Source organism: Castor canadensis, chromosome 8 (assembly GCF_047511655.1).
Source record: "Castor canadensis chromosome 8, mCasCan1.hap1v2, whole genome shotgun sequence".
Lineage (NCBI taxonomy): Eukaryota > Metazoa > Chordata > Mammalia > Rodentia > Castoridae > Castor > Castor canadensis.
In genome coordinates, this window is record NC_133393.1 from 93,491,876 (window position 1) to 93,511,462 (window position 19,587).

The 19,587-nt window shown below is 33.4% G+C and overlaps 1 protein-coding gene across 1 annotated transcript; it reads right to left on the minus strand.

The window, feature by feature from the left end:
* Positions 1–9,763: 9,763 nt before the first annotated feature.
* Positions 9,764–10,683, minus strand: LOC109677437 (olfactory receptor 6C3-like). The gene is given in 3 exon segments (XM_020153416.2): positions 9,764–10,304; positions 10,306–10,577; positions 10,579–10,683. Coding segments are annotated over 3 exon segments (918 nt in total).
* Between the last annotated feature and the right edge of the window lie 8,904 nt (positions 10,684–19,587).

Here is a 19,587-nt window from a genome sequence, read left to right on the forward strand (position 1 = left end):
GGAAAATCTTTGCTATACCACAATGAGATGTTGGTTTGTTTTTCTGAAATGACATAAGTGTCTTCTGAAATGGGCACTGTTAAAATTCTATGAGGACATTTATCCCTCCATAAATCCTTTGCATTTAGGGAATTCTTCCATGCCATCCATTACTGTTATAGCAAAGTAGCTAAAAGTTTCATTGATTTCCTTTGACTACTTCCATTCACTGTATCATTTATTTTCAAGAAGTTGTTGCTTACAGTTGTACATATGACATCTTCTCATTTCAGGAATAGTTATGAACCAAGAAAATAAATGTTCAGAAATCTGATATTGCATATTTTTAACTTTTGTTAGACTTAAAATTATTCTGTTTTTTTTTTAATTTTAGGTATAAATAAGGGCATAAAGTGGGTATGCATTTAAATCGACAGATGCTGATCACTGGCAAAATTTAAAGATATGAGTATCTGAAAGTGGGAAAGATGAAAGTAGGGAGTTTACTTGTGACATATCCATGTATATATGAACCTGAATTGGTTTATCTCCTCAATTTTTCTTTTCTTTTAACTATGTGTAGACACATGCAGAAGGTGTCAGCATGCAGTCCAGAAAGTACACTCTTACCCAAACTCTACCACTCTGGCACCCTGATTTTAAGCAACCTGTGTTCTTTAAGACATTCAGTCTATGGTATTTTGCCTACAGCTGAAACTGAATAAAACACCTTCTTCTATGAATGACACCATTTCTAGTTTTGGTCAACATTTCAGTGTTTGTATTTGAACTACAGATTTTATCACTTTGTAAATCTTCCAGAATATACTACCTCTTCCATTATATTACATTCTCCTTGATTGTATTTCAGAAATACATATCTTCCCTGTCTCTGAGTTGTATAACTAACAAATTGAGTTAAAATATTACATGTGATGTAGTACTCATGAATACCATAAGGGAAAACTCTGAAATGACATAATTATATGTCCTTTTGTACTGTCATAATTGTAATTATTTTGCATTGCTCCTTGACCCATATCTCAAAAATGTGGGGGATTTTTATTTGCTCTTAAAATCATGTTTATAAAACATTAAAATAGAATAACACATCAACTGTAAGATTGTTATAACAGGAAATAGTTCATCATTAGACAGCTTCAATACTTTAACATTAATTGTCCCAAGACCATGTTGGGTTAAATACAGTCAACCAAAAGCTAAGAAGTTAAATTCTGTACTTGGGAGGCAGAGCTTGGTAGGATCACAGTTCAAGGCCAGCCCACACAAATAGCTCTCAAAACTCCATCTCTAAAGTAACCAGAACAAAATGGACTGGAGGTGTGGCTCAAGTAGTAGAGCACCTGCTTTACAAGCACAAAGCCCTGAGATCAAACTCTAGATTCACAAAAAAGCAGTCAAATTCTCAAAATAGAATGGCAATATATTTCCTTTGTTTGAGGAGAAACATATTGATGAAAATAATATACAATTTCTTCAAGACAATGTAAGAAAAACATGTCTTTTATATTCACCCTTTTTTTTCCTAGAGAAAAATCAGTAAAGACTACACTGTTCACAAATACACATAAGATGGAGATAAGGTACTGAACTAACATCTCTTCCTCAAACTTTTATAGGAATGTAACTTGCTTTACATAGTTTTTGATGTCAGTTTAGATAAGAAAATGTGATAAGTAAAATATGTTGTCAATTCCTAGTAATCAATACATCTCAAAAATGATTGCTAAACTGAAACTACACTCATGTTTATCACCCTGTACTAGTATCAACCCAAAATGGATCAAGTACCTTAATATCAGACTCCAAACTCTAATGTTGGTACAGGAAAGAGTAGGAAATACTTTGGAAGTAATAGGTACAACAAGGACTTCCTCAATGGAACCCCAGCAGCTCAGCAACTAAGAGAAAGAATAGACAAATGGGACTTCATAAAACTAAAAATTTCTACAAAATTCATGCTCTCTAAACTGAAGAGACCACCCACAGAGTGGGAGAAAATATTTGTCAGCTACACATCAGAGAAAGGACTGATAACCAGAATATACAGGGCACTCCAAAAACTAAACCTTCCCCAAATTAATGAACCAATAAAGAAATGGGCAAGTGAACTAAATAGAACTTTCTAAAAAGAAGAAATTCAAATAACCAAAAAACACATGAAAAAATGCTTACCATCTTTACCCATGAAGAAAATGCAAATCAAAACCGCACTTGGATTCCACCTCACCCCTGTAAGAATAGCCATCATTAGAAGTACCACCAATAACAGGTGTTGGCAAGGATTTGGGGAAAAAGGAACCCTTGTACACTACTGGTGGGAGTGAAAACTAGTACAACCACTCTGGAGGCTTTTTAAAAATCTAAACATAGATCTGCCATATGATCCAGCAATACCACTCTTGGTGATACACTCAAAAGACTGTGACACAGGTTACTCTAGAGACACTTGCCCACCCATGTTTATTGCAGCACTATTCACAATAGCTAAGTTATGGAAACAGTCAAGATGCCCCACTACTGATGAATGGATTAAGAAAATGTGGTATTTATACACAATGGAATTTTACACAGCCATAAAGAAGAATGAAATCATTCTCAAATAAATGGATGGAACTGGAGAACATCATCCCAAGCGAGGTTAGCCAGGCCCAAAAGACCAATAATCTTATGTTCTCCCTCATATGTGGACTTTAGATCAAGGGTAAACACAACAAGGGGACTGGACTTTGATCACGTGATAAGGAGAGAGCACACAAGGGAGGTAGAGGATAGGCAAGAAACCACAAATACAAGAAAGCATTTTATGTCCTCAATGCAAAGGAACTAATGCAGAAACTTTAACACAACAGAGGCCAATAGGAGAAGGGGACCAGGAACTAGAGAAAAAGTTAGTTTGAGAAGAATCAATTTAGTATGTAACACATATGTACAGGAAAGCAAGGCTAGAAATCTCCCTGAATAGCTATCCTTATCTCAACTAGCAAAAAATCCTTGGTCCTCCTTATTAATGTTTATATTCTCTTGTCAACAAAATTAGAGATAAGAGCAAAACAGTTTCTGCCTAGAAGCAAGGAGGTTGTGGGGGGAGAGAAAGAGGGAAGGGAGAAAAGGAGGGGGTGGGGGAAGGGGGAAGAAATGACCTAAACATTGTATGCACATATGAATAAAAGAAATAAAATTTTAAAAAAAGAAAAAATTATTGCTATAGGTATTATTGTTAAATAGTGTATGGAGGAAAATAGAAAAATAATCACTTTTCAGATTTTATATACATATTATAGACATACATTATATATCAAATAACACAATGAAAGCCATGAAAAACTGTTAAAAAAAAAGAGGGGAGAAGAGGGAGGATGGCTAATACAGAGTAACATAAATGAGATGGACTTAATCAAGGTACATTATATGCATGTTGAAAATATAATAAAATTCCTTTATACAATTAATTTATGTCAACAAAAATTTTTAAAAATAAAATCTTCCAAAAACTTAAAAATAAAAATGTATACCTATCTGAGTTAAAGAAATGTGAAACTTACTATTCAAATAAAGATATTTATTTCTTTTATAAAAGCAAGGACAGGGGAAATTTTTCTTCAGTGGTAAATATTTTTCACTATTTCTACCTAAATAAATGAATCAGTAATTCTGATATCTGTTTTAATGTGTATCCATTACATATTTAACACTGATCAATATGATTATATCATCCTATGTTTTCTTTATATGTCAGAATATAATTTTGTATTTTTCTGGTCCATTTCTTCTTTTTTCATTCTCAAGTAGATCCAACACATTATTTACTGAGTTATTTAGAAAATGTATTTCCCCTACTTAATTTTCTTGAAATGATATGAATATATTTAAGACAAAAGTGTCATTTTATTTTTCTGCTTTTACTTCTAATTTCTATTACCTTTAGATTTTACCCAGAGCTATTAATATTTCATTTTTAATTTAGTCTGATTCATCTATGTTGGACTCATATCCATAGCTGATAGGATACTTATTTTTTAATACTGCATCAAATTATATTCAAGGTACTCTAAGGATGCTTGACTATTTTAAGCCAATGGATCATAGTTCAGCTACCAGGTTTCACACTTTTCTGAAAGTAGTGGAAGATCTTGTGGATGGCAGAGCAGGAGGGTTTACTAGGACCTTCTAGCAATCATTTCTCTACAAAAACATCAATTTGAATAATCATTCACACATGAAATTAACTTCATAATAGCCAAGTCAACCACCTGAAATCACAGAACCTGGTTATAGCATGGTAATAATGAGAAACACATTGAAGAGGGTGGTAGGATGGACAGTTTTACATTACCCATGTTATCTCTGTCCCAATCCCAGACAGCTCAGTGAAGAGAGAGATCTCAATCACATGGGAAAGGAGAAAAAAGTGAGTATAGGGATTGGTTGGCCTTGGATCCCAATTTCAGGATCATAACACACACACACACACACACACACACACACACACACACACAGACAAGTGTCAACATTGTGAATACCTCACAGCCCTTGACTCCAGATTGTACCCATGGAGTGAGTCTTTAGACTCGCCCTGGCACATAGGAATCCATCGCTCCTTCTAGAAGGACTCAAGTTTTGGTTCACAAAACTAGTGGCTCACTGCAGAGGCCTTGGGTTTTAGACACTCCTTAGATGGAAGACCACAGCAACTGTGGGCTTCAGGTTCCCCAATACTGCATCAGCTTCTTTGGCTACAGAAATACATTCTGGTGCTTAGGCAGCCTTGGGTGCACTGGATTCTAGCATATGCTGTTCCAGCTATAATAATGCTAGGCTTAGGTTGCCCAATAGCAATGCAATGGCTACAATATTTATGGGAATATAGATCTCACCAAGAGGTCTACGCAGAGTCTCTAGACAGGCTTATTGTTTGTAAGATGTTCTCAGCCAAAGATAGACAAAGGCTGGAAGAAATATCTAATTGAACAAGAAGATGTTAATGTATGACCACAAGAATTAAGAACAGACAGGGAAATATTATGACACCAAATGGATAAAAATAGAGTCCCAATGACTGGTTCTAGACATGGAGATATATGGATAACTTGAAAAGAACTTGAAATAGCTATTTTAAGGAAGCTCAGTGAATTTCAAGAATACAAAGAACAACTCAGACAAGTATCAGAAATTAAACAGAGATTGAAATAATGAAAAATCAAATAAATCTTGAAAAGAACAATAGACAAAATGCAAAACAAAATAGCATCTATAGCAGAATTGATCTGTAGCAGAACTGATAAAGAAATAATCTGGGAGCTTGAGGTGAGGCTCCAGTGGTAGAGTGCCTGTGTCGCAAGTACAAAGCCCTGAGTTCAAACCTTACAACCACCAAAAAAAAAAAAACCTGTGAGAATGTAGATTAATTCTTTGAAAATACATAATCAGTGAAGAAAAAAGAAAAATAAATGAAAACAGCTCACAGAAAGTATAAGACAGCATCAAAAGAAGGAGTAGAGAAAGAGAAATTGGTAGAAGGCTTATTTAAAGAAATGATAACAAAACTTTACAAACATGAAGAAAGATATAAATATGCAGTGATAGGAAGGACAAAAATCTCCAATCAAGTTCAATTCAAAAGATTACCTCTGGACATATTGCAATCAAACTATTAAACATGAAAGACAAAGAGAGGATCCTGAAAGCAGCAAGAATGTAAATGACATGGAATGGAATTTCAACACACCTAGCAGCAAACTTCTTAGTGGATCTCTTATAAGCTGGAAAGACTAGGGGTATATACTGAAAGCACTAAAGAAAAAAACCCCACTAACTAAGAATACTGTATCCAGGAAAGATGTCGTTCAGAAACAGAGGAGACATAAACTTTCCCAGATTAAGGATATACTTTCCATGCAGTTTAATTTTAAAATTAAATTTATTTTTAACATAAACATAAAAACAAATAGTACATTGTAATAATAATCAAAACATCCCATGTGATATTTTGATATGTATATACATATGTAATGTTTAAATCAGGCTAAGCATTTCTCATTAAACAGTTATCATTCCTTTAAGGTGAAAACATTCACAAACTTTTCTTCTGATTTTTTGCAATATACAGTACATTGCTTCTGTCTACAGTCACTCTGCTGTGCAAGAGCACACAGAACTTACTGCTATTATCTAACTGTGACTTAGTACCCACTGATCAATATTTTCCTTCCTTTTCTCCTCAGCCTCACTCTGGCAACCACCATTCTACTCTCAATTTCTATGAAGTCAACATTTTTAGATTCCACATATGAATGAGATCACACTGTACTGGTCTTTCTATGTCTGGGTTATTTCACTTAACAAAATCCTCTCCAGTTCCAACCATGTTGTTGCAAATGGTGAGATGTCATTCTTTTCTGTGGCTGGATAATATTCCATTGTGTATATAAACCACATTTATCTTTATTCATTTGTCAGTTGGCACTAAGATTATTTCAATTTCTTGGCTTTTATGAATAGTATTGCAATAAACATGGGAGTGTGAATGTCTCTTCAGCATACTGGTTTTATTCCTTCTAATAGGATTGCTGAATCATTTGGAAGTTCTATTTTTAATTTTTTGAGAAAGCTGCATACTGTTTTTCATAATGGCTATACTAATTTTATTCCTGCAATCGTTGTGCAAGGGTTCCCTTCCTTCCAGAGCCTGACCAGCACTTGTTATCTTTAGTCTTTTTCAAAGTAGCCATTCTTACTGGAGTGAGGTGATATATCACTATGGTTTTGATTTTGATTTCCCAGGAATTAATCAAAATAAGAAAATCATATTAAAATTTTACTATTAATCTCAGAAAGCTAATGTTTCTAATTTTCCTAAACACTTATGGAGAGTAAGTTGAAGATTAAGTCTCAGAACTCAAAAATTAAATAGTCCTCCACATATTTAGCCAAAGGGAAACATGTCATATTGCTCATAATCTGAACATAAACCCATAAAATTGAGTATTAACATTTATATATAAAGATAATGAATATTTTCTTTCTTTTTGCTAGAGTCATATAGACCAAATATTATACTTATGGAACAGGTTTTCAGAATTATGATCAGTATGATATCTTTGTTTTGACATCTCAGTTCAGGTTAAAAGCAAAAAACCGATCCCATTGTTTGTATGACAGCATTGCTAAGTCAATTTTTGCTACATATGACATAAGATTGTGCAGAGAGGTAATTAAGGATATTGCTTAGTAATACATGTGACATTTTTACATTTTCAAATTTTTTGCCAATTTTGTGCTCCACTGTCTTTTTATTCTTTCTTTTCTTTTTCTTTTTTCCTTTATTGTTGTGCTGGGTGGGAGTACAAACAAGTGTTTGCAAGGATGTAAGGGAAAAAGTAACTCTTAAACATTATTGGTGGGAATATAAATTAGTACAACATTATGGAACTCTGGATGGAAGTGTCTCAAAAACTAAAGCTAGAACTACCATTTGATCTAGAAATACCACCCCTAAGCATATATCTGAAGGAAGGTAAGTCAGGATACAATAAAGACACTTGTACACCTATGATTTTTGCAGCATTATTAATACTAGCCAAGCTATGGAAGCAACCCAGAAGTCTTGTAACTGATGAATGCCCTGTCACATTTGTCATACATATACAATGGAATATTATCAACCATAAAGAAATGAAATTTTGTCATTTACAGATAAATGAATGGAACTGGAGACCACCATGTTAAGTGAAATAAGCTAGAAAGACTTCAGTCACATGTTTTCTCTCACATGTGAAAGATAGATCCAACATACAAATATAAACATTATCATATATATATATATTTTTCCAAACTGGAACTATTAGAAGAGATGAAGAGACTAAGGGAGGGGAAAAAGAAGAAAAGAATGATAGGGAGTGAGTAAATTGAAATATATCATATCTGTGTAGGAACAAAACACAATGAAACACACTGAAAATTGTTGAACAATACAAGATAGGAAGAAAGGGAAAGGAAGAGTGATAGGATTTGACTGACTGAAGTGCAATACAGTTACAGGTAAAATACTAAGGCAAAACCCCCATTGAATAATGAAAAGACACTAAAACAATGAAGAATAGGAATGTAATGTAGGTCATGTTCGTGAGGGAAGGAGGGTAAATGAGAGGGTTAAGGAGGGTGAATATGGTTGAGGTATTTTCTATATTGTGAATATGGAACATTGAAACCAGTTGAAGTCATTTCAAGAAGGGGATTGGGAGAAGAGGAAGATTAATGGGGGGGGGGGATAAACTAAACTGGGGTTTATATGTATGCAATATATGTATACAGGTCACAATGAAACACCTTGTATAACTATCATATACTAATAAAAACATTTTTTTTAGAAAAGGAAGTTGTAGTTACCCTCTGAGACTTCGTGATACTATATTTTTTAACCTGTTATCTCTCTCATGGCTGATAGATTGGTATAAGAAAAGTAACAATCTTCCTTTTTGGTATAATTTTATAAATAATTAATGATGTAAGCAATCCTATTACCATTCAGATCTCAATATATTGATGAAAATGTGCAATATCTACAGATAATAACACATAAAATTATACTATGATCAATTATTCTTAAATTTTTTTCTCTCTTATTTAGAGGTGCATGAAGACAAGAACAAATCCTTTCCAACACTGTCATTTCTTCATCAGACACATTTTTGAATTACAAATGAAAGTAATATGTATATGATACTTGAAAATATCTAAATTAAAGTCACATGTTAATCTTAAGCATCACACATATTCATTAAGATTAAATTCCTCAAACAGATGTATTTTCTTGGATTAGGATGTTTTATGTCCAGATCTCTGAAGATAGTTGAGGTACAAAGATTAAACTTTTTGGAAATTTTAGAGAAATTGTAGAGAAATAAAATCTCTACAAAACATATTTGTATTAGCATTTTTGTATTTCAGTTTGAAAGTTACATTATGTTATAAATTTAGAAATAAAATGTGTTAGACTTAAAGCTTTCCAATCAACATTAATTGGGAGAAATAAAAGACTAATAAACATTTGAAGTTGAAATTGTCTTGCAATACAACTATTAATCAGTAAGTGATACTTTAAGTCAAAAGACTGATTATTGAATGAAGTTGAAATTCTCCTTGAATATAACCATGAATCAGTAAATGACATTTCAAGCCAAAAGGCCAATTATTGAATTGCTGCCAATATGACTAAAATAATTACAATGCATCCTAAATTTATTTTTGTACTTTGAATGAGGAACTCACATGATTTATTGAGAAAATAAGAGATACACCTTAAAATTCACAAAGCTCTCCATTTAAGATGAAACACAATAGAACATATTACCTGTGGTACTGAATTTAATAAACAAAGATACAGAACATGCATAGTCTAAAAATGGTAAGAAATTGTCAATATTACAACTGAAAATGTAAAAGAAATTACACAAAGTTTGAAGCTTTACATTTGAAGTGCAATTACCTAAATATATCACATCATAGAGCATGTCTTAAATAAATTCATATCATTTCAAGAAAATTATGTAGGGGAAATACATTTTCTAAATAATTCAGTAAATAATGTGTTGGATCTACTTGAGAATGAAAAAAGAAGAAATGGACCAGAAAAATACAAAATTATATTCTGACATAAAGAAACTGTAAGAGAGCAAGGATACTTAATACAGATATTTAGAAATTTTAAGAGTTTGCTTAACTCCTTTTTACACTGGCTCTTATTTTTCACAAAAATTTTACTTCATTTATTTGCAGAAAATACTACTCTGTGGATCACATCTTTGAAGGCTTGTTTCACTTGCTGGTTCCTCAAGGTATAAATAAAAGGGTTCAGCATGGGGGCCACAGAGGTGTTGAGAATAGCTACCCCTTTGGTCAATGATGCCTTTTCTTTTGCAGAGGGGTTAGCATACATGAATATGCAGCTTCCATAAGAGAGGGAGATGACAATCATGTGAGAGGAACAGGTGGAGAAAGCTTTTTTTCTCTGATTGGCAGATGGAATTCTCAAAATTGTCCTGATAATATATATGTAAGATAAAATCACTAATGCAAAAGTGAACATCAGAGTAACCAGAGCAAAGTAAAAACCAATTACTTCTAGGAACCATGTATCTGAGCAAGACAGTTGCAAGAGGGGAAAATAGTCACATGCAAAGTGATCTATGACATTGGAAGCACAGTAATCCAGCTGTAGCAGAAGCATCAGGGGTGGGAATATGGTCAGAAATCCACCCAACCAGGCACACAGCACAAGCAGAGTGCAGAGTTTCCTGCTCATGAGGCTTGCAGATGGCAACATAGCGGTCATAGGACATGGCAGTTAGAAAGTAAAATTCAGTCACTCCCATGAAGATAAAGAAAAAGAGTTGGGCTGCACAAATGTTATAGGAAATTGTCTTATCCCTGGTGATAATAGCCCCCAGAAACCTGGGGATGCACACAGTTGTAAATGAGATTTCTAAGAAAGAGAAATTTCGGAGGAAGAAATACATAGGCGTCTGTAGATGGGAATCCACCAAGGTCAGAGTGATGATAGTCAGGTTTCCAGTGATAACTTAACATATATGTGACAAATAAAAATAGAAAAATCACAATCTGAAGGTCGGGATCATCAGAAAGGCCTAGGAGGACAAACTCTGTGATCATTGTGTGGTTCATTACTCTATCTCATCTCCTCTCCTCCTCCTCTTTTACAGCTACTTAGAGAAGAAGAGAATTAAAGAACATTAAAGATATGATTCATTATAATCAATATCATCCTCATTGATAAAATTCTAAAATATCTCTACAACCTCTGGCAATTTTATTTGAGCTATCTTCTTCACATTGTTTTAATAAATATTTGTGAGTCTAGCTATTTGCAAATTCTCTTACAATGAACAGATGTTAAGAAATCTTCTTATACTAAGTCACAGCACAGAGAGATGGTGAATGAAATCACTAATTATTATTTTGTGTCCAATTAATGCATTAATTGGACATTAATTACCTTTTTTGTTGAAACTGCCATATGAAATGTGCAGTTTTTTTCCTTCTTCCATGTTTCATACATTACACAGGACTACAACCTGAAAACACAAATAGACGATTTTAATTCCATTAAATGGTAAAAATGAAAATTACAAGACTAAGGCAACAACTCATTATTCTTTTTTATATATAAGAAACAAGTTAATGATTTTTCTCAGTGAATAAAATATTTAAAACGATTACTTAATTTTAATTAAATTTATTTTTAATAACAATGTTTTAGACTTATCTTGAAGATAAAATGAAAATATTCTGCATATTATGTGCATTTACTATAAGTATATAATTATTTTATTTAACAAATAAGGAACATATTCACTTACTTATTGGTTTATCTTATAATTCCATCAGAATATTAACACTTGATATCTTCTATGACTTGATAGAAATGGGTATGTACAGACATATATGCACAGTATATAGACATTTTTATTTTTGAACTTAAAGGACATGCACTATTCATTTTTCATTTTGCTCTGATGCACAATTGGAAAAGTAACTACTTGCCTTAGATCCTGGTATCTGTGCTATGTGTATTGCAGCACAGTGAGTTTTCCATTTGAATATCCTCCTTCTTGATGATTAAACTTTGTGGAAAAACATTTTACTCCCTAGCACTCTTGCTCTTCATGTCACCATTCATTCTACAGATCCATTCATCTGTAAAGATATCCAGACATATATAGGAAACCTCTTCTGTTCATCTTAACCTCCTTGGTCAATTCCCACCCATTCCAATGCTGTACTGGATAAAGTATTCTGAAGATATGGTCTGCTAAGTCCTGACAGCTGTTGCTTCATATCTTAGATTACCACATTTCTGTTATAAATTTTTGCTTTTCTGTCACATACCAGCAGAGTTCACATTAATCAATTTTATTTTTATGTTTCTTTATTTTATGATAGCTGAAGGGAAATATTTCAGGAAATAAAAGTGGAATGTTAAAAGCCTCAGAAGACATGGAAATACCAGTGTGTTTCTATACTGGTGTATATCCTCTTTGATAAAGTGACATAGAAGTTCAGAAAGTAATATTTAAAGAAAGAATAGAGAAAGATATGATAACACTGGGAATTATGAGTATTGAGGCTAAAATTAGGATCCTGCTTCTGACTGGTTGTACTTATATCACAAATATTTCAATCTATTTGTTTTGACCTCAAAAGATTTGAGGGCAAATTTGCAGTAGACACTCACTTGATTACATTCTCATACATCCTCGTCCTATTGATTTCCGGTAATGCTATTTAGATTTAGAGGGCTAATTCAGGTTCAGGTGTAGGTATTTTTTTTTATTTTCAAGATTACACCAGAAAATAAATTTTATACTTCCAACAAAGGTATACATTCAATCAGTTAAAAAAATCTTTGCAGTCATTGGTGGTCGGTGGCTGAATCCATTAGCTCATTATGTGCTACAAAACAGTATAGCGTAAATGTCGCATTTACTCTTTGCTTGTTCATGATCACTGGTCCTTACAGAAAAGCCCAGGTGAAAGCATACTCTGGTCTCTATTCATTATTCTGAGTTGGTTCTCTAGTATTTTTTGTTGGTGTCATTATGAATAAATGGAAATAATTTTTATTTGGTTTAGATAACAGTGATTTACATAAATATAATGAGGAAAATCTAAATTGACATCCCTGCTTCACTGGAGTGTTTCAGTGCTTCTGCCAGGGAGGATAGATTCAGGTTCTCTTCACAAATTTTTGGACATTACACCTTTTCTCTGAGGTACTGCAGTTTGAACTCAGGGCTTTGAGCATCAAAGCAGGTGCTTAATGGCTTGAACCATAACCCAACACTTTTTGCCTTGCATATTTTTGAGATAGGGTCTTCTGCTTTTGCCCAGGCAAGCTGGATAGACCTGGGATAGTTGAGATGACAGGTGCATGTCATCATGCACAACTTTATTTGTTGAGATGGAGTCTTGTTACCTTCTCTACCCCCAAATTGGCCTTTAATCCTGATTGGCCAAGTTTCTGCTTCCTAAGTAGCTGGGATTATAGCGTAAAATACTGGGCCTGGCTAGACATTACACTTTCAATTTGGTTGCTTCCTTCTTATTTTTAATTGACAAATCACTAAACAAATATGTTTTTCTTAAAAAGGATTAAAATTACTGAAAAGTGTATGCTAAAACACAATTTGAATTTAGTACTATGGGATTTTTCATAGCCCTTTCTGTATTTCATGCATTTGGGTCTTCTTTCCCTCATGTTGAGAACAGTGGCTATTAAAAAGTTTAGATAAGATTACTATATTCACTTTTATATATTCAGCATATCAACTACATTCAAGTTTTAGGTTTCCTTCCCTTTCCCTATTCCTCCTGTGGGTGGTCTCCCCTTAGCGTGTGACCCATCTCCAATAATATTTCTGTTTTATTTTATGTCTGTAGTAATCTTAAACTGCAAAGTCCACTATGGGAAGGGGACTAGGAAGTAGTGAAGAGGTCTGGTAGAGATGAACAATTTGGGTTGTGATACACATGTGCATGGAGGCAACACTTCCATACAGGAATTTCTCTGTAGAGCTATCTATCTCAAACTAGAAAAACTACTGTTTTTCTTATAATTTCTTATGTGTTCTCTTAAAAAAGTCAAAAAACAAGAGGGCAGGACAGGTTCTGCCTGGAAAGGTAGGAGGGCAAATAATGTATACCCATGTAAGTAAATGTAAAAATGATAAAATTTAAAAAAGGGAAAAAGGATTAGATAAAATTTCAAATTCACATTAATCTTCAATTTCTTCTTTCCCACACATTGCTCATACAGTAGTATTAGAGTACCAATGATGACACTATCACCCACACTATCATTCCTGACAACAGTTTAAGACTTTTATTTTTAGGGCTGGGTGTGGTGGTACATCCCTGCAGAGTTGGATTAGTCCCAGCTATGCAGGAAGTCATAGGTAGGAAGATCTTGGTCTACCAGTCCCAGCCAAAAGGGTGAGACTCTACCAAAAAATAACAAATGAAAGTGTTTGGGGACTGGCTGAAGTGGTAGAGCATCTGCCTAGCAAATGTGAGACCCTGAGTTCAAACTCCAGTACTGACAAAATGACAAAAAAAGTTTTGTTTTTTAGCTTTTCTCTTTGCCTTTAAGTTAAATCTCATAGGGATGTATAGGTCAATTACTGTATTTTAAATTATTAGTAATAATTTGTTTCATATTGTCAATTTATAAACAAAATACACATTTACTTATATTTATTTTAGTTTCATTAATAGCTTTTGTTTCCTTGTTTGTAATTTAAAACTATGAATATGTGAAAATTAATATTTCCCCCATTTTTTTACTCATATATCCTGAGGACCATGCTATAGTGGTAGCCCTTATCCTTTTATAGCTGTAGTGTGTGGATATACTAGAGATTATTACAGAAAACTCTATTAAATGTATTTTCCCTCTATTTTTGCTATTACAGATAGTCATAAACATGTGAATTGCTGTATGATATATTTTTCCATTGTTTCACAAAGATGTTAGTTTCTGGTCAATAAATAAATGTATATCGGAATTCACTAAATATTATCAAATCCCCCTAAGGGTTATTTTGCTTTATACTCTCTCCACGGCTTCACTAACATACAGTGTTCATACAGTTTGATGTTTTCAATCAAAAGAAAAAAGTGCTAGATTGTTGTATTGTTTTATTGTTGTGCTGAGTGGGGGTACATTGTGAGATTTACAAAAATTCTTACAACGTATCAAATATATCATACTTGAATTCACTCTCTCTACCATTCTCCTTTATCTCCTCTCCCCCTATTCCTGCAACAGTTTCAACAGGTACCATTTTTCATTTACATACACGTCTACACAGTATTCGTACCATATTCACCCTCCTTCACCATTTCCCCATCTCCATCCACTCACTGGTACCAACCTCCACCCTCCCAGGCAGAACCTATTCTGCCTTCCTGTTCTCCAATTTTGTATAACAAAAGAAGAAATAAATGATATTTTTGGTTTTTTAAGATTGCTACACAGGGAGTTTCCTTGTGGCACTTCCATGTTTATATGTATTATAGCACAATTTGGTTCATCTCCTCTATTTTTCTTCTTTCTACCTTGGTCCCTTTCTTATGGTGGTTTCGTTTGGTTTAAAAATTCTATATTCATTTTTGTATAGCACATACATCAACCATATTCACTTTCTTGATTTCCTTCTTTTAATTTATATTTTTCATATGGTACATGAGGTTGAGAAAATTTTTATTTTATTAAGCTGTGTTTGTGTTTGTCATTTAAAAATATTTGACTATTATTCTGGTCCAATTTTTCTACATTTTAAAATTTCTTTTTAGAAGCTTGTTTTGTATTAGGATGTAAATTTTTATTATGAAATATTAATTATACCAGGGGAATTCCTAGTGACAATTCTGATTAAACTTATATTGTACATTATTTACATTGTCTCCATTGTCTCTTCCTCTCAGCCCCCTCCCCACCTCACTTAAAACAATTGCAAGAGGTATTTTCATTCTGTTTCACCTAGGTATTTGAAGTCCTTCAACCATATACCATCACCTTAATCTTCTTCCTTCACCCTCCCCCTCCAACTAGTTCACACTCCCCCACACGCTATATCTATTTTATAGTCCTTATTATTGTTAATATTTGACTTGATGTTAAATGGGGTAACACAATGTATGCCCTATGTGGGTGTGCTTTACTTTGGTCTTCAATCCCTTTGAATACCTTCCCTTACCCCTTTACTTCCCACCTCACGTTTTTCACCAGTTTTCAATATACATCCTCATATCCTCTACCTTTACATCTTATGGTATGTGATATTACTGATGTTCTATCTTTTTCTTTCCCTTTCCCTCTTTCCCTGAGTTCTGTAGACTAGTTCTTCTGCTACCAACATGTTCTACTTCTGAGTTTGTATATGATCGTGCATGTTTTTGTATATGGACATCTACCCAATAGAACATAAGACAGGATACAGTAGAGACACAAAAGATGCATGTTTTCCCTTATAGGGGGAAGATGGATCGAAAGGACATATATTTTTTGTTTGCAAACAAAATTGAAAATTTTGTTCCTACAAAGCATTGTTTTTATTCACCAATAATGTTTTTCCATAGCATAAAACCCCCAAACTTCATTATAAACACACCAAACATGGGAGCAACCCACTTAATAAAGTTTTGAAAATACAACCAATTTTAATTATAGGCATAATGTTTTAATTATAGGCATAATGTCATTGTACATCAGATCCTAGAACTTACTCATCTTGTGTAATTGAAATTCTATGCCTGTTAATTAGCAAGTTCTCACCAAAGTGGTGTCACTCACCAAACTATTCTGACTATAGATACCTTATAAAAAGGGAATAATGCAATATTTGCCCTTCTGTGCCTGAGTTATTTCACTCAGCGTAACATCTTCAAAGTTCATTGCTACATACTGCATATTTTTCTTTTTTTGAGGAAGAGTAACATTCCATAATAAACATATGCCATTTTTTGTCCATTCTTCAGTCAATGGACATTTAGGGTGCTTACACCTCTTAGCTAAACAAATATGTGAATAATAACATCATTTCAAAAATCCCAATTTCAAGTATTTTTGGATAAAAAATCAGAGTGGAATAGAAGGATCATATTGTCATTCCATTTTTCAAAATTTTTTGACAACCTCCATAATACATTCCACAGTAGCTGTACAATTTTTCATTCACACCAACCAATGTACAAGGGTTCTCATTTCTCTACTTTCTCACCAAATTTGTCTTGCTTTTAATAATAACCATACTTTCAAGAGTGAAATGACATCTCAATGTAAGATTAATTTGTTTTTTCCTGAATATCAATGGCATTGAGCATCTTTTCATATACTTATAGACCGTTTGTATATCCTCTCTGGAAAATATCCATTCATATCTTTAGCCTACTTATAGAGTTACTAATTTTTTAACTCTATTTTTAAATTTTTAAGTTTTTAATTACAAAATAAGTATATTTAACTTATTCAAAATGTTTGGAAATATGTATACATTGAAATAACTAAATTGAACTAATTAACATATGCATTATTTCACACACTTATCGTTTTGTGGTAAGAACACATAAAATCTACTTGTAGCATTTTCAAAAATACGAGATTGCTATAGTTTGGATAAGTATCACCACAATTTTGTGTTAGAGATTTGGTTCCCAGCTTGGTACTAGAAGGAGGCAGTGGAAACCTTTAGAGGAGTGTTTTAGTGAAATGTTTTTCAGTCACTGGGGGCATGTGTTTGAAAGTGAAGACAGGACACCATCCACTTCCATTGTTTAGTTCCTAGCCTTGAGATAAGTGCTTGTTTTCTCTAACACATGGATAGGCTGAAAGCAATGGGACCAATCAGTCATGGATTGAGACTTCCCAAAATGTGAGCAAAAATAAACCTTATCTCTTTATAAGTTGATTATTATTATTATTACTTTTTGGAGGTCCTGGGGTTTGAACTCAGAGTTGTGTGTTTGTTAGTCAGGTGCTCTACCACTTGAGCCATGTCTCTGGCCCTATTTTAGCTATTATTTTTTAGGTATTGTCTCCTATTTTTGTCAGGAGTGGCCTTAAACAATGATCCTCCAATTGCCTCCTGTGTCTCTGGGATCACAGATGTGCACCATTAATCCCTTCTTGTTGGTTGAGATGGGGGTTCTCTCTAACTTTTGCTCTGCCTGGCCTCCAATCATGATTGGATGATTCAAGATGATGGGATTATAAGCATGAGCCACTGTGTCCAGCTATAACTTGATTATTTCTGATATTTCATTACAGAAGTGGAAAGCTGACAAACGCAAATACATTCTTATTATTAACTATAGTCATCAAGTTGTACAATAGGTCTCTTGAATTTATTCCTCCTAACTGAAATTTTGTATCCTTTGGCCAACATCTTTCTAATCCTCCACCCCTATCCAATGTTAACCACTATTCTTCTCTACTGTTAGGAGTTCAACTTCTTAGATTTAAAATATAAATTAGATTACACAGCATTCATCTTTCTGTGCTTGCTATATTTTGATTAATATGATCTGTAAGTTTATCCATTTGTCACAAATGACAGGATTTCTATATTTTTATAGACTGAGTAGTATTCCTTTGTGAATATACACCCTCATTTTCCATACCCATTAACCCACTGATGAGGGAATTAACAGAGGTTAATTCCGTGTCCTGGCTATGAACATGCATGGGAATGCAATATCTCTTCAACAAATTGATTTCATTCCTTTGGACTCTATACCCAAGAGCAGGATTTCTGGGTCACATGGTAGTTCCATTTTCATTTTTTTGGAGACTTTCCATACTGTTTTGCATACTGCCTGCACTAACTTACATTTCCACAAAAATTGTGCAAGAGTTCTCTTCTCTCCCATCCTCTCCAACACCTAACTTTGATCTTTTGATAATAGCCATTCTAACAAGTGTGAGCTGCAATATCATTGTGGTTTTAATTTGTGTTTTTCTGATGATTAGTGATGGTGAACATTTTTTCATATTACCAAAGGCCACCCTTTTGAGAAATCTCTATTCAGATACTTTGCCCAACTTTTAATCAGTTTGTTTTCTACCTATGGAGTTGTTTGAACTTCTTATATATTTTGGATGTTAACCATTAATTAGATAGAGGTGTGTAAAATGTTTTCCCCCTTCTTTAGGTATCTCTTCACTGTTGAGAACTTCCTTTGATATTTTATTTCTTGTATCACTTGAAATGTCTTCTCCTTCATTGTTGATTTTATTTGGATCTTCATTCTTTTCTGAATCTTGCTAGTTTTATCAATATTGTTGATCTTTTCATCAGTTTGGGATTTTTTTCTATTATTTTTCTGTTCTCCATTTCATTTGTTTCTGCTTTAATTTTATCCTTTATTTTCCTTCTGTTAACTTTGGACACATAATTTTTCTTAAAACTCCACTGGGCATAAAGTTAGACTGTTTTTTTGAGATCTTGTTTCTACTGCATTTACTGCAACTCCCCCTAAACAAACCCTTCTTAAAACCGCATCTCATAAATTTTGGTATGATGTATTTTTATTTGCCTTAACCTACTTTTTTATATTCCCTTCTTGATTTCTTCCTTGATGCAAAGATTGTTTAAAAGTGTTTTCCAGTTTTTAAGGTCTAGACTCTAGATAGAGAAATTTGATGTTTGTCTTTCTTAGTCTGGCTTATATTGCTCAACATGTTCATCTCTAGTTACTTGCAAACAACATAATTTCATTCTTTTATATAATTGAATAATACTCTATTGTATATGAATATATAACACATTTTCTTTATCCATTCATGTTGATGGGAACCTTGGATGATTCCATAGGTTAGCTATTGTAAACAGTACTGTTACACTTATGAGTGTGTATCCCTATTGTATTATGACTTACATTCCTTCAGCTATGCCGAGGAGTGGTATAGCAGGATAATATGGTAGTTCTATGTTTAGATTTGTGAGAAACTTTCACAGTGGTTGCACTAATTTATATTCCCATAAACAGTGTATAAGGGTTCTTTTCTCC